General features: G+C 38.9%; 2 protein-coding genes across 2 annotated transcripts in view; one reads left to right on the top strand and one right to left on the bottom strand.

The window, feature by feature from the left end:
- The window catches only part of LOC101861310 (transcription cofactor vestigial-like protein 2), a gene marked incomplete in the record, with an annotated part of 59,219 nt that overhangs the window by 36,690 nt on the left and 10,391 nt on the right, over nt 1–12,138 (top strand).
- Nucleotides 4,692–11,911, bottom strand: LOC101859963 (the record flags this gene model as incomplete). Its single annotated transcript, XM_005106489.3, is given in 2 exon segments — nt 4,692–6,583; nt 11,690–11,911. Coding segments are annotated over 2 exon segments (1,407 nt in total). The 3' UTR covers nt 4,692–5,231.

Below are 12,138 nucleotides of genomic sequence, written 5' to 3'. Positions count from 1 at the left end.
AATTTACACTTTTTTGAGCAAAATATAATGACATCATCGAAGAACGTATTGAGATCTACCATGCTGTAACAATTTCGTTAGTGAGAGGATTACGATACTTCTGGCTGCCTATTATTACGGTACTTCTGTGTGCATATTTTAGTATTATATTGGGCACGTAAACATTGTTGAGAAAAATGTAACAAAATTATAATTGAACGTATTGAGATTTACCATGCTGTAACCATTTCCTTAGTGAGAAGAAATATAAGGCTTCACAGTGAAATCAGGCGGTCGTCATATTAATGAAATGGAAGATATCGGCATTTTTCTGGGCGTTGGGCAATTTTTTAGAACTTTTGGGCCCAACACTTTTCATGTCCTTTCTTAAACGTATTTCTATGGTGGATGTTACAGAAAAACGTTAATTAAAAGCAAAAATAGTAATTTTTCTGTTTCCAAGGACTCTTAAGCTTTGGAAGCTACCAAGCCTTAGCAGCTACTTAATCGCTAATTTTGCCCCTGAAAATTGGTGAACCCCACCTCTTTCAATCCAAAATAATATATCGAGTTCTATGGAAGATAAATGGGTAATTATCTCATTGAACGCAAGCCAAATGATACCAATAACTCTATAATATGCCCAAAATTTGACGAGCGCCTGGTTCCACCGCGCCCAACCGTGACTGAAGTACACAGGCTCTGAGTACATGATGGCATTTTCAGTAAAATAGAGCCAATACTAATTATTAGTAATATATTATTTATATTTGTATTTTCTTTTCAAAAAGCTTCACAGCACCTTACTATTATTATTACGTCCTGTAAAGAGACATGTGGCCCTTTACGGTTTATGGCCAAGCCAGAGTGGCCCCTTATTCGAAACGTTTGCTCACCGTGGTCGAAAAGAATATTGCGCGAGCATTCAAAACGATAATAATAATAGTAATGCTTGAGTCACTCAACAAGGTTGGGGGCAATTTGTGTGGCATCATGGTGAAACCAGGCTCTCGTCAGAAATAATGAAATCAAAAGAAATCAATACTTTTATGCACATCGCGAAATTTTTTAAGATTTTAATTAAATGTTTTTTTTAGAGGAACAAAGTATATGTGTGTGTTTGGGTTGGGGGGAGGGGGGCAAACACCTTCTATGTCCATTTAAAACATATTCCTGTGAGGATTTTTATATAAAACCGTTGATCGAAGGCACACAAACGTCAATTTGCTATTTCCAAATTCTCTACAGCTTTGATGTCTTGATGGCCACTTTCTCGCTAATTTTATCGTGATAACAAGTGACCCCGATCTCCGTTAATTGCAACTATCTCGCTTCCTAATCCAGATATAATGGGTAGTTTGGGTGCTTTTTTTCATCGAAAGCAAAGTAAATGAACAGGCTTTAGAGTTTTACCAATAACTTCAAATTGTCGAAAATAATGTTGACGAGTGCCTGATTCCACCGCGGCGTGACACATTTTATCTTACAAATGAAAACGAATGCAAAACAAACAACAGAACCGGTTAAAGACGTTCCTTTGGCCCTATCATCAGAGCTTATCTGGATAGAGTGACACTCCCCCCCCCCCACCCAACAGCCCTCCCCACCCATTTTTTTTTTAGCTGATATCATCATGAATCCAGGAGGTATTGTAAAGCGCACCCTTCATTTTGCAGTTTCCTGTTACATGGCTTCATGACCTGGGGTTTCCACCTCGTTAAACTATAATAATTGTATTTATAATGTTGATGTCGCTTGAGCATTATCAGCTTATCAGTACTCAAAGTACTACCAATTTACACTAACTATGGCTTGAAGTGTAAGAAGTGAAATTATCTTGCATACTCACGAAAATGTGACATAAGCTCAACCAGATCAATTCAGGCATCTCTTGTGAATGATAGAGTGCGAATCAACGGGAATTCCCTGCATGACAGCAATGACTTCAAATAGCCTATAAACATGTATGAGAAAAACCTTCCTAAATAGAGCACTCTACCGTGTCTCCTGTTCACTTTAAACTAACCCACTCGACCCATAATTGAAGAATAAAGTGGGAAGGTCCCCCGAACGCTTAATAATTAAGAGACACTTGTGATTTGCATTTTATGTGTGTGGTTGAGGCGTGTCTATTCAATTGGCGTGAACATTTTGTAAGAGTTGGGGACTTTTTTTCGTGTGACTGTGTTTTGTTTGGTTGTTTGTTGATTTTTTGTCATAGAAAACGAAAAGCGAAATCCAAGTGTGCGATCAATAAAAACAAGCTCAGGAGTGTAACAAATATATTTACTAGAATTTAAAAAAACCGAAGGAACAAATTTTATAAATACCCCCCAGCGTGAGAAATTAATGTAAGTTGTAGATGTGGTACAACGTCGTGTGATCAGGCGTTCGTCAATTTTTGGTCATATGGGGTTATTGGCATTTAAAGCTTGTTCAATTGCCTTTCTTTTGCTGAAAAAATATAAATCTATATTGAAATGAAGTCGAGATATTTGCAGTTGAAAGAAGTGAGGATCATCTGGTTCCAGAGGTAAAATTAGCGAGAAAATGGCCGCCAAAGTTTGTTAACTTATATAGCTTAAGAGGCCTTGGAAAATAAAAATTTAAATTTTTTGTGCCTTTAATCAATGTTTTTCAGTAAAATCCACACTGAAATGTGCTTTTAAAAGTAAAAGATGTTGAATCAAAAAAAAGAAAATTAGAACAAAGGTACCAGACAACCAGAAAAAAACGCTAGTTTCTTTGATTTCAATATTTTGACGAGCGCCTGACTTCACGACGATGCCTCACAAATTTTAGTGTGCTATACACAACATAATAATTATGTACTTGCATGAAATGATAATGTAATTTCTGTAGTTGTTAAATGATCCCCTTCTAAATAATATCACCACGCCACCTTATTGTGATGCCGTACTTTAAAAAATACTGTACAAGCAGGGCTTTTAAAAATTATTTAAATAGTTTATTTATCTACTAGCTGGACTCCATTTCGATGAAAGGAACGATTGACCGGTGCATTAACATCAACCGAAAGTCATTGGCCTACTATATTTTTACACTCTACTGGAACGAAGCAATAGATCTTGAGAAATGCAAAAAATTAAAAGGTCTAAATATAGAGATGAATAGATTGATTCTCTATTCCGCTCTCGTAGTTGTACACTCTAGAATTTCAAAGTTGCGGAAACAGTGCGCACGGCTAGTGAATGGAAACCTCACTTGTTTACAATGGTGTATTAGAAGAAGGACTTTCCCAAGATTAGATCTAAACGAAAATAATGAAAAACTGAAAATTAAACTAGAGATTATAGTGACTTCAGGCTCCTCAAGAAAACTGTGCATCTTTTAAAATATTATGATTCTGAACCACCATTTATTTCGTCAAAATCGAAAGTTAAAGATAAAAACATTCAGTTTGTTTGTTTGTTTGTTTTGTTTGGTTGTTTGTCTGTTTATTTTATTTTTTTGACTCTCCTGTAAAATTGTAATAACTGCATAATATACTGTAATTTTAAAAAATGACCGCAGTGTATGACATTTATACTAGCGTTTTTACTCCCCCACTAACGCAATTTAGATCATTTAGGAGGCGAGTTCTGACCCTGCCTGTCAGGGCCAATCTGGGCTGAGAGGGATACAGTATCCCAGCAGACAGACCGAGATTCTCGATGGAAATGTTCTCCCTACTTGGGAATCGAAACCAGGGTATCCTGTGTGCGATAGAGAAGCGACCAACCTCTGTACCAAAGATAGTACATAACAAAATAGTTCACTCCTCTTTTTGAGCCAATTAAAAAGTGTCCTCAAATTTCGGTGGCACCCTCTTCAAAAATGTGCGGACTTTGCAATCAAAGTTACCCTACTTGTGTGAAAAACAATAAAAGTGAAACTAACAAACTTTGCAATTCCTATTCTTCTTCTGGAGAAACCAAAGAAAGCGTCAAAACCTTGACCTTGACCTTAACCATCATTAATTTATTTATAGAGGCACCAGCAATCCATGTCCATGTGCTGTTTTAGCCTCTTTTTCCTGTCTGTGGATTTATATTTTTGAAAGCTCGGACTTCCGTGGACACGGTCTTTTTGGCTGAGTGAACTATCTTGTTATGAATGATCTTTGCCCCTACACACAGCTGATACTGGCGCCATTACCTGTTTGATAATCAATCAGTTATTTTATAAGCAATATAAATAGGCACAACAGTAATAACTTAATCAATATGAGTCTCTCTCGACACGGTTTTCATACTGAAATTAGTGTGATATCTTGCTACCCTAAAATTACTAAGATCTATCTGCTCGGTACGTAGTTTTGAGAAGGTTGACGTAAAAAGATTTTAAGTTTCTCAGCGTGTCAAGATTTTTCGAATGCAATTCTTTGAATACAGTGATGACGATTCAGAATAATCTTACGATTAGGATGGAGCAGATAGAGCATCCAGTTCCTGACCTCAAGGTCTTGGTAACTCAAAACGGCCAAAAATGTCAGATAGAACTTTGTAATGCTGAGGTTGTGACTGGTCACAGTACTTTTATATTGTTGTTCTACTAACATTCAGAATAACATTTTAAATCGGGTTGAATCGGCTCTTGCTCCCGATTGATCTAAATTATATTGATAAAGGCGTTCGTAAATCTTAAATAACAATCATATTTACCATCAAAATTACAACTACAATCACAATTATAATTACAACAATTAAAACCACAATTACAATTTCTATTATAATTACAATTACAATGACAATCATAATTACAATATTTATCAATTATTAACATTGTAGACTTGAATTCTATGATGAGAACACAGTAAAAGTCACGATAAGATTTGCACAATAAGATTTGTTTTTCATAATAGAAGAAAACACAACAATGAAAAGCTTCTACAAATTAGCTGCAGTTCTTAGTTGATCTATGTTTGATTGCAACCAAAAGATAAGAAAAGCTTGTTAGCTTTGATAAAATTTGTAAATTGATATCATCGTTAACATTATGTGAAAATGACGTAAACATCAAAGTTTGTCAAAATGACAGAAACATTAGGATTTGTCAAAATGACGGAAGCTTTAAGGTTTCTAAAAATGACGGAAACATTAAGGTTTCTAAAAATGACGTAAACATTAAGGTTTATCAAAATGATGAAAGCATTAAGGTTTGGAAACATTACGGTTTGTCAAAATGACGTAAGCATTCGGTTTTGTCGAAAACTTACAATCATTTCATAGCAGCTCCCGCCACGTGAGTGCTCAGGCCAGGTACGTTTGCACCTGAGCACGAATACGCTTTTGGCAGACCGGACAGTAGTCGACTGTTGTGGAGCACGTGCTGCAGGTGCGAAAGTGTGAGCAAGGCAAGAACGTGACCTCTGGGGGCTTCGAGTCACACAGAAGACAGCGCGTTGCCTTCTTCAGGTATTTGCTCTCTCTCTCAAGCACGGCCCTGCGCGACAGGACCGGTCTGGGGTGGCGTGGTCGAGTCGTCATCTCCTCTGGCACCTCATCCGCGCTTTTGTCATTGACGCTATCCTCAGTCGCTTCTTCGCTCTTGTCGTTCGTGTTTCCTTCAATCTCTTCATTGCTCTCACCATCGACGACTCCCACAATGCTCGTGGGATCGCTGACGTCATTACTGTTTCCAGCCATCTCACTGTTGAGATGATCGGGCTCGTCAACCGTTTCCTCAACATCTGGGACTTCCGCTGTGACGTCAGGCGAACCGTCTTCACCGTCTGAACTGGGTACCGTTTGCGGATGAAACTGTCTCCCTTTCTCCTCTTCACTCATGGCGTTGTACATGTTGACAAACTTTGACATAATATTGTTAGTATTGTAATCCAAATCAATCAAAACGGAAAGCAGCTCTTTGGCGTTGGGGTAGCGATGATGCTGGACGATGAACAATCTAACCGCCAGGTCCACCTCCACTTTGCTAGACTCTGCATCACACAAACCTCGACTCTCTGAAGCGTCAGTGACTAGCGCTTTCATCGCAGGTGACTGTTTAAACTCGTCACAGACTTCCACAGTCATGAGGATCTCCTGGTATTCCTCCATTGACTTTCTGTCTTTAATCACGTCCTTCGCCTTCTCCTCCTCCTCCTCCCTCTCCTCCTCCCTCTCCTCCTCCCCCCGCTGTCTCTCCTCTTCTACGATGTCTGGAACATAAGTAGAGTGCTCTTCCTGTGTGTTCAGAATCTCCAACAAATAACGTATCGATTCTACCTCAGCAATCTCTAAAAAAATGTCCTGGCTATCACTAGACCCTGCTGCCTGCCTCGGCCTCTCCTGCTGAAATGATGTGCAATTCTCAGGACGATTCGGAGAGGAAATCCCTTTCTTGTAAAAACTGGCGTGATCTTTTCCGGGGTGTAAACTCCAAAACAACACTCTGATTATTTTCGTAGTCAAATGTTTGTAAATATCGAATTCTTCAACTGCATGGAAACCGTTAATAAACTTCAACACTTCAGAGCTATACGAGTTAGTGTTGGTTCTTAATCCACCTGTAACCGCCTTTTCGGTGTCATGGTTTCTTCGTAAAGGACATTTCTTACCCCTTTGGAACTGGCTCTCTCTCTTGCTGAACATCCTGCCATCTTCTGTGAGGAGAAATGAGGAAATACAAGACAGCTGTTCAAGCCAGTGGGTTGTTATTAGTGGTTGTTGTCCAAGTGGGCTGGACAATCACTAAAGACAGTGAAACTAAAATAGACTCAACATGAAAATAAAATAGAAGCAACAGAAATGAGACTGCCGAGAATATCGTGGAAGGAAAAGAAATCAAATGAGGTAGTCCTTGACGAAGCCAACGTGAGACGCTCAATGTTAAAAACAAGCCGGAAACGACAAATGCAGTTTTTGGGACATAACTAAAAAGACATAATGGTCTTGAATATCTAGCTCTCACTGGCAAAATTGAAGGCAAACAAGCCCAGAGCAACCTACTTGGGGAACCTAAACAAATGGGTTGCGGGGAAAGATTAGGAAAACGTAGATTTTTTCAGAGCTTCCGAGCAAAGGAATGAAAGGAGAACCATGATCGCCGATGTCTGTCGCAGATCTGGAACTGGATGATGATGTCAACGTCGGTTTCTACGTAATCTATGGCTGAGAAAGCCCCTGCTTTGGTGGCTGAACTAAGTTTTATTGTTGACATGAAATGTTTGATTGTTTTTGCGTGTGTGTGTGTGTGTGTGTGTGTGTGTGTGTGTGTGTGTGTGTGTGTGTGTGTGTGTGTGTGTGTGTGTGTGTGTGAGAGAGAGAGACAGAAAGAGAGAGAAAGAGAGAGAGAGAGAGAAAGAGTGAGAGAGAAAGAGAGAGAGAGAGAAAGGGAGAGAGAGAGAGAGAGAGAGCGAGAGAGAGAGAGAGAGAGAGAGAGAGAGAGAGAGAGAGAGAGAGAGGGGGGGGGTTACTCTCAGTCATCAAGCCATCAATGTAAAACGCTCTAAGCCTATCCGTGAACCGCTTTTGGATAGAACCCATTACAAATGCAACCTATTATTAATCTGTTCCTGCAGACAAGGCTGTCATTTGTTGCTATACAGATCACAAACATTATGGATCAGAAACTTACATTGTAACTAATTATAAACATAATGGATCATAAACATAATCAGTATAAACATAATTAATTAATCATAAACATAATTAATCATAAACATAATTAATCATACACATTTAATCATAAACATAATAAATTATGGACATTAAGGATCATAAACATAATTAATCAGAAACAATAAATTATAAACATAAAAGATAAAAAACATGGTAAATCATAAACAGAATTAATTAATCGTATGATAAATAATTGACAATATCGAATCACAAACATAAGGAATTACATGACGTTACCACTTTAGAATTACAAACTTTTCTCTGCTCAGTACTTAGTTTTGAGAAACTTCACGTCCAAAACTATTGAGTTTCACAACATGTCACGCTTTTGCGACGGTTAATCTTTTGAATATCTTGATAACTTCTCCTAATGATCTTACCATTTTGATAGAGCTGATAGAATATTAGGTTTCTGAACTCATGGTCTTAGTAATTCAAAGTAGCTAAAATTGTCAGATAGAACATAGTATTTCAGAGGTAGCTATCAGGGATCGCACACTATAATGACAATGACAATGACAATGACAATGACAATCTTTATTCATCTCGCAGGGAGAAATTTGTCTTGGTCGTTAACAATGGCAGTAGACGTTACAAAAGTTAGACTTAATGGTGCACTCACGCAAACGCACAACTAGACAGGACATTATGCCAAGTAAATACATGTCTCACGGGATGGGACAACCCGCTCCGTAACACATTCATTCTCTCTCTCTCTCTCTCTCTCTCTCTCTCTCTCTCTCTCTCTCTCTCTCTGTTTCATTTGTAGCACTGTGTGTTCAGTAACCTCACTGCAGTTGGTACGAATGAATTTCTATATCTGTCTGTTCTGACTACAAAGAGTAATTCTAAAGCCTCGTTTAGCGATATGTGCTGCTACATAGCTTTGTTAAAAACCCATAGCCTTCTATTAAATAACAATCTCTATCGGTTGAAATTAACTAATTCGCACTTATGTGAGAGGTGTAACTCTCATGAAATTGAAGATGAATTTCACTTTATTTTCTATTGTTCACACTTTGTCCATCAAAGGAAATTGTTAATCCCTCCCAGCCTGATTGGGCCCAGTGATAGAAATATGCAATGTTTGACTCATGATAAGAGATATGTGCATAACCTGTACTTATTCATTATGGAAACTTTATTTATCAAATGAGTGTTTTGTTGGACGTGATGTGGGCCAATGGCCTTAAACACTGAATAAACTTACTTACTTACTTACTTACTTACTTACTTACTTACTTACTTACTTACTTACTATTTGATGCTACACAACGGTTAGACTCTGTGCCTATCACTCAAAAAAAAGTAGTGTTCGATTCTTACAAGAGGATCGGTTGTGGTGGCTATTGTGTAAAGCATGTTTTATCATGTGGTAACGTATCTACCTAAGCCTGAAAGTAAATTGTGAGGCAGTGTGGTGGAATCAGGCTCTCGTCAATTTTTGGGCATGTAGAGTTATTGGTATCATCTTAAAGCTTGTTCACTTGTCTTTATTTGGATGCAAAACATCCATTTATCTTGAATACAAGTCGAGATATTTGTGAAAGAAGGAGGTGGGGGTCACCTGGTTTCAGAGGTAAAATTAGTGAGAAATTGGCCGCCAAAGGTTAGTTATTTCCTTAACCTAAGAGTCCGTGGTTACTGAAAATTTACATTTTTTGTGCCTTCAATCAACGTTTTTCAGTCAATTCCACGCAGAAAAGAGTTCTTTTACGGACATGAAAGGTGTTGAGCCAAAAACCAAAAAAAAAAAATGATAAAAATTCACAAACCTGCGGGAAAATGCCAGTTTCTTCACTTTGATTATTCTAACGAGAGCCTGATTCCACCACGTAGCCTCACAATTGTTCGTTTTTGTTTTAGTAATGTTTTACGGCGCTCGCAACTGCATAAGGTCAAATGAGCGCCAAGGGTATATGGCTTACTCTGCTCACTTCTCTAGCCTCAACAGCACAAAGTCTGCTTCGACTATCAAGGCACCCCGGAAATAGCTGTTCACAACAGAGTGACAAACATACAAAAGAAGTAGAGGGGAAAATGACGACAATAAGATGATCAAAGAAAAAGCAGCAGTTCCGTCTCTGTTGCTCCGGGACAGAAAGAACTTGACATTGATAAGTCAGCACATTTACAATTCTACTGTGCATAAGAACATGTTAATATCCCCCCTTTGGGAATAGCCTAAAGAAAAGTAATTGTGACACGACGCGGTCGAATCAGGTGATCGTCAACTTTTGGCCCTGTAGTTATTGGTATAATCTTAAAGCCCACTCATTTGCCTTGCTTTTGATTTTTTTTAAGTATACACCTCTCCAAAATGGAAGTCGAGGTAATAAATAGCTATTGAAAGATTTAGGAGCTGCCAGTTGTGAAAAGAAAAATGAGCGAGCAAATGGTCCCCAAAGTTTAGTGACTTCCAAAGCTTGAGTACGCTTTGAGCAGTAAAATCCACACATAAAAATAAATGTGTTTTTAAATAGACATAAAAGGTGTTAATCTAAAATATAAAAATTCAATAAAGCTTTCCAAACGGGCGAGAAAACGCCAGTTTCTTCGATTTCATTACTTTGACGAGCACCTGATTTCAATACTAAAGAGCTGTTCCCGCATCCGATCCAGACATTGGGGATTGCCTTGTTAGTGAGACAACTTACTGGGCCTTCGGCATAATATTGTGGTGGGTTTGCCAGTTCCTTTCCACGCCGCCGTAACTTCCTCAACTCGAAGTCAGGTACCCATTACTGCTGGGTGGGCAGGAGGGGACGAAAATAATTCATGTCCTAACCGAGGCTCGAACCCGGACTTTCCGCTTAGGAGACGAGCTCCTGATTTCATCACCATGCTACATGAAAATATTGCGTCTTATCTAAATCTTCTTATTGTGGCCCCGGGGAGGTCAAGGGCCTCGGAACCTTGAGAGACTGGAAGACAGCCAGCCATACGCACGGGGATTTGACGTAATACACACTGACACAGTTATAGCAAACATGACCAAGAAAATATAATATTATGCTGTTGTTGTTGTTGTTGTTGTTGTTGTTATTGTTGTTGCTATTGCTTCTGCTGCTTCTGCTGCTACTGCTGCTGCTGCTGCTGCTGCTGCTGCTGGTGGTTGTGGTGTTGCTGTATATCTCTTTATCCGATCTATTTATCTATCTATCTATGTGTGTTCGCATGTATGTATGTACAGAGGTGTCCGTGCATGTTTGCGTATATGCAGGTATGTGTGTATGTGTGTATGTGTGTATGTGTGTATGTGTGTATGTGTGTATGTGTGTATGTGTGTATGTAAGTATACGTCTGTGCATTTATGCGTGTATGCATGTACGCTTGTGTGCATGCATGTAGTATGCGTGTATGCATGAATGCGTGTATGCATGTACACATGTATGGATATAAGTGTACGCTCGCCACGCACGAATGCGTGCGTGCGTGTGCACGTTTGCAAGAGCGTGCGCTCGTTCGGTTATGTGTGGGTGTGTGTGTGTGTGTGCATGTGTGTGTATGTGTGTATGTGTGTATGTGTGTATATGTGTGTATGTGTGTATGTGTGTATGTGTGTGTATGTGTGTATGTGTGTACCATGTGTGTGCGTATGTGTGTGCATGTGTGTATGTGTGTGTATGTGTGTATATGTGTGTATGTGTGTGTATGTGTGTTCGTGTCTATTTGTGTGTGTATATGTGTATGTGTGTGTATGTGTGTATGTGTGTATGTGTGTGTATGTGTGTGTGTTTATGAGTGTGTATATGTGAGTGTATGTGTGTATGTGTGTATGTATGTGTGTATGTGTGTATGTATATGTGTATGTATGTGTTTGCATGTGTGTACATGTGTATGTTTGTAGTTATTTGTTTGTGTGTGTGTGTGTGTTTGTGCGTGTGTTTTGTCTGTCTGTGACTGTGTGTGTGTGCTTTTATATGTGTGTGTTTATGTATATGAACAAGGGTTTTCCTATTTATATTTTATTGTATACCACTGTATATATAAATACATTTCTAAGATGAAAGTACGGTACAGTTTTTCTGTTTACTATTTTTTAATCTTCCCTGAAATGAGTTTTGGCTTAAGAAAATGAAACTTACCTCTGGTGAGTAAAACAGGCGGGCACGCTGTGACTTCATCAAATGAATTTACCATTTCTCTTTTCGCATGTCAGGAACAACCGTTTTAAGTTTTGTCTCTAACTCTGTCTGCTGGAATAAACCACTTCCCTTACTGCGGATCCAAGTACGAGTTCTTCATACGTCATATTGATTAAATATATTATTCTTGTTATCTCCAAACAACGCGTCACCTCTGACACCCTTTCGAAGAAAATGATTCCAAATAGGCAAGCTGTTCCTACGCATGCGTGATCTAGCGTCTGTCTGACTTTGGAGTCTCTGGAAAAAGCCAGGAGCTAAAAATAAACTACACGTAGCAGGCTGTAATTAGTTCACCAACCCGGAGACCGTAAATACCCCCAACCACGCTTCAATCTTCTGCTCTCTCTCTCTCTCTCTCTCTCTCTCTCTCTCTCTCTCTCTCCGTG

Source organism: Aplysia californica, unplaced genomic scaffold (assembly GCF_000002075.1).
Source record: "Aplysia californica isolate F4 #8 unplaced genomic scaffold, AplCal3.0 scaffold00537, whole genome shotgun sequence".
Lineage (NCBI taxonomy): Eukaryota > Metazoa > Mollusca > Gastropoda > Aplysiida > Aplysiidae > Aplysia > Aplysia californica.
The sequence above is the reverse complement of the archived record's forward strand: the minus strand, read 5'-3'. Positions and strand labels throughout refer to the sequence as shown.